Raw genomic sequence first — 4,025 nt, forward strand, 5'->3', positions numbered from 1 at the left:
AAATAGTATCTCCTAACCTAAAATTTCAAAGATTACATAAAAATAACAAAATGAAATTGCAAATTCTATCCTACATTAATTTTACAGTCTAAACCTATTGGAGAAGTGCATTTTGTTTCTATTTACCTACAACTTCTTCAACAAACTTTTAACTTTTATGTACAACTTTTTAAAACTTCATATTTTTTTTCACTTTTTCAAAGTACAAATATTTTTTAACACATTTTCAACAAAAAGCAATAGACGAAAAACTAAATAAACTAATGTCAAACACAAAATTTATACTGGTGAAAATTTTTAAGCTAGAATGTTCCTTAGATATTTACAACAAGGGAGTCTATATTGAAAATACTATAAGATAACCAACTACAATTGCCTCTCCTATATCCACCACATTTTCTTTGGCTTTAAGCTTTTGTGGTGGTTGTTGAAATTGCCTCTCACTCTACAAGTTGCCACATAATGACACAGTTACCCTTTTTTGAAATTTGAGGATTTTGGATACTTCTATTTTGAAATTTCCCTTTTAACTATAACTACAGGGTCATATTTCTTATTATTGTGTGGGGGTCTAGAGGGCCCTCCCTCTACAATATTAACCTCAGAAAGTATATTGCTTGGATCTATTAGCCTTTTCAGACAACCTTTTAGTCTCCTCAATTTTACAATCGACAATAGTCTTTTGCGATGACACCTGGATACTAGAGTTGACATGAAAGTACCTGAAACAGCTTGTGTGGAAGACAGCAAATGCATATGTGGGGCAAGAATGGATAATGCGATGAAGGAGATGAAAGTGATGAAGTAAGCTTTAGTCGGGGTTAAAGAAAGTTCCCAAATCAGTAATCATATTTTAGAGAAGAGTGTCTACATTCATAAGGCATTTCTTAAGCAGAATATTTTGAAAGATATTAAATGATGAGCCAAAAATATTAGTTACTAATAGATTGCATTGAAAAATATATAGGATAACATACATAAGATCCTGATGTATCCTCTTGTACAAGTACCAACTGGATCTCACTAGAATTCTGTAATTCATATAGTCAGATCAAGGGTACTAGTACTCGCCAATTTCATATTTTTCGCACTATTTTCTTGTATCAAGCTGCTAAGCTTTGATGGCATGTTGAGATCTATAGAATAGTTGCCTCTTTCTGAAGAAGAGGAACAAGAAAGATATAAATTGCCATCCACTTCTTCCTCAACCCAAGGTATTCTTTTAACTTCCTCTTGTCTTGATCTTCTGCCCAGTGATAGACTCAAATCAATGTCATCATGCAAAGCTTTCCTTTTCCCTATGTTCTGCTCTCCATATCCGCTAACATTAATAGACTTGGTGTTCACTGTGATTGAATTCTGAAAACAGTCTGTTCTCTCCCATCCTCTTCCATGCAATTCATTATTGAAAGATGGTTCTATGGGGGTTGATCTTGTCTGGGTTTCGCTGGAATTGTGATTAGACAGCCACTGAAATTCTTCTCTGAACTCTTGTAGTTTTCTCTTTCTACTTTGTTCAGCGAAAGCAATGTTGTCATTCATGTAGAAAGCTCCAATATCCCTTATGTTCGAACCAGTACCTCCATAAATCCTTTCCGCTACTGACCCATGAAGGCTATCTCCTGTTCTAATATACATGTTCTCAGTCAAATAAGGCCTTGATATCCAGCTCCCATGACCATTCCAAGAAAAGTCACCATATCTTGAGAGAAAGGGAAACATTTTCACATTGATTTAAACTCATATAGAAAATCAATTGATGCAGTTAACGAGAGAGAGAGAGAGAGAAATATCATGTAAAACAGTAAAAGTAAAGGTCTATCATAGGGTATACTAACAGTAACACTACCTGAATTTGGGGGTAACCCTTTCATTAACACTCTGAAGCATGGATTGTTGCCAAAGGTGATTTTCACTTCCCATAAGATGTCCCGTGAGCTGTCCACTACTGGTTATAACTGTCAATTCATGAAAGACAATAGTCTCAACTTTCAAATATTAGAAGCATGAATGACCAACAGGAAATAAACCCTAAATCCTAATTTCTACAGAGCGATTTGTTAAGTTGGTGTACCTTGACCCTGATCATCAATCTTCTTGCTACGATACATCTTTTTCAAAACATGTGGCAAAAGATAAACAAAAATGAAATTTCTCCAATTAGACAAATCTTGATCCACTGCATAAAAATATATTATATATGAGACATACTGAGTTAGTGTTTTACCTGTAAATGGCTCTTGACATGAGCAATGCTTAGGCCCTTTATGTTCATTAGTTGCAAAACCAATTTGGGGGTTGCTCCTACACCAAATTTAAATAACTGAATAAATAAATTGAGAAACAATGTTATGTAGGTGTAATTGATGATATCTTTATAAGTAGAAGTTCCCGAAGGATATGATGAGTCTGCTAAAATATAATCTACAAGAAGAAAATATAAAAAAAAACCATCAACAGGTGAAGAAGTTTGAAGATCTTACTCTCTTGACCCCCAAGTCTATCTATTGCTTGGACAAAACAAAGATGAAGATCAGGAGTCCATCTTAGCCTGGGCACCTTGGATCGAACATATGGCCGAACTCCACTAGAGCTGGAGGTCTTCCTCTCAGCCTCCTCAACCTCAACTATGCTGTTGCTCGAGCTTGCACTGTTTTTGGTCTTACTTTCATCTTCTACTTCCTCGTCCTCGCTCCTGTCTGAGGATTGCATCTTCAAACCATCGTTATTCTCATTTTCCATCATGCTCATGGTTCTTTCCGGATATGGGAAAAGCTTTAAACTTCAACTCAAAGTGATTGCCTTGAGGAAGAAAATTCAGCCATTAGGCCAGGTCTTTTGTGGTTATCGGTATGGTTCCTCCATTGATCTTCCTTAGTCCAATATAGCAGAAAGAATAACATACCTTATATTTGCAGAGCAAATTTCTTCAGCCGGCAGGTCCCATATACACAAAATGATAAAAAGAAAAGAAAAGAAAAACAAATCTTGATGGTCTTGGTCTCAGTGTCAAATAGCTTTAAGCACTCAGACATAGATCTTCTATTAAGTATTATTTTATGTAAGATAAATGTCATATAATGTATCTCAGCCAAAAAAAAAAAAAAAAAATTGTCACATAATGTATGAATGGTGTGGGAATACATGTAAAGTAAGAATTTGGACCAGTTGGTATCTGGGGTAAGGTGAAAGATTAAAAATAAGATCGAGAAGTGGAAAAACATGCATGAGATATTATCAACCGCGTAGACAAGAGCAAGACCCAAGCTCTAGCAGGCGCGTTGGTTAGTAAGACGTTACTCTTTTTATCAATTGTCGGTTTAGAAATAACTTACTAAGTTTTTTTTATTAAAAATGTGATAAAGTATATTTGTATTTTGAAAAAGTAAGAAAAAGTGAGATTTTTAAAAATTATACATAAAAGTAAAAAAAAATTAATTTATAAGTGAGTTTCAAATGCACACTAAAGTAAACCATAGAATTATAAAAGATCTATAACCACAATTTTAATCACACCCCTTCCCATAACTATTCTATATGTTTTCTTTTTTTCTTTTCTTTTTTTTGTTTTTGTGAAACCAATCGGAAATTTCGTTGAATCAATAGAAGCTTTTTTCATACATTACAAGAGGAGCAACATCATCAAGGATGTTCTCTAACCAAAATTGGGGTACAGTTAAATTCTTTGTTTTTATAACTAACTATTCTATGTGTTTGATTCAATGGTGGCTCTAGAAATTTTTTTTTCAAGAATGATCATTAAAAAGCTTAAACTTAAAAAAAAAAAAAAAAAAAAAAAAAAAAAAAATTAATATAAAGAGAATTTGAATATTTTGAGATATCAATAAAAAATAATAAATAAATAAATTACTTGCAAATATATGAAGTTTTACAATTTACTTCTATAAGTTTTTCTATTTTAAAATCATAGCGGAAACACCATTTTAATCCCTACATTTTGGAGTTATGGTTAATTTAGTCCCTATATTTTGATAACAATCAATTTAGTCCTTATTATTTTCAAA

At 33.0% G+C, this 4,025-nt stretch overlaps 1 protein-coding gene across 1 annotated transcript; it reads right to left on the bottom strand.

Annotated features, from left to right (window-relative positions):
• Positions 1-932: 932 nt before the first annotated feature.
• Positions 933-3,078, bottom strand: LOC126689259 (uncharacterized). The gene is made up of 5 exons (XM_050384392.1): positions 2,484-3,078; positions 2,228-2,304; positions 2,075-2,111; positions 1,850-1,958; positions 933-1,702 (listed from the first exon to the last, which is right to left on the bottom strand). Exons 1-5 carry the CDS (start codon positions 2,749-2,751, stop codon positions 1,039-1,041), a joined length of 1,155 nt encoding a protein of 384 aa, XP_050240349.1. The 5' UTR covers positions 2,752-3,078; the 3' UTR covers positions 933-1,038.
• Between the last annotated feature and the right edge of the window lie 947 nt (positions 3,079-4,025).

This window comes from Quercus robur, chromosome 1 (assembly GCF_932294415.1).
Source record: "Quercus robur chromosome 1, dhQueRobu3.1, whole genome shotgun sequence".
NCBI classification, from domain to species: Eukaryota; Viridiplantae; Streptophyta; class Magnoliopsida; order Fagales; family Fagaceae; genus Quercus; species Quercus robur.

Coding starts and splice junctions, on each gene's coding strand:
- LOC126689259 (XM_050384392.1), bottom strand. CDS start 2,751: ATGAGCATGATGGAAAATGAGAATAACGATGGTTTGAAGATGCAATCC. Junction 2,305..2,483: donor TAGACTTGGGGGTCAAGAGA/GTAAGATCTTCA, acceptor AATTTGGTGTAG/GAGCAACCCCCAAATTGGTT. Junction 2,112..2,227: donor ATGTCAAGAGCCATTTACAG/GTAAAACACTAA, acceptor GTTTTGAAAAAG/ATGTATCGTAGCAAGAAGAT.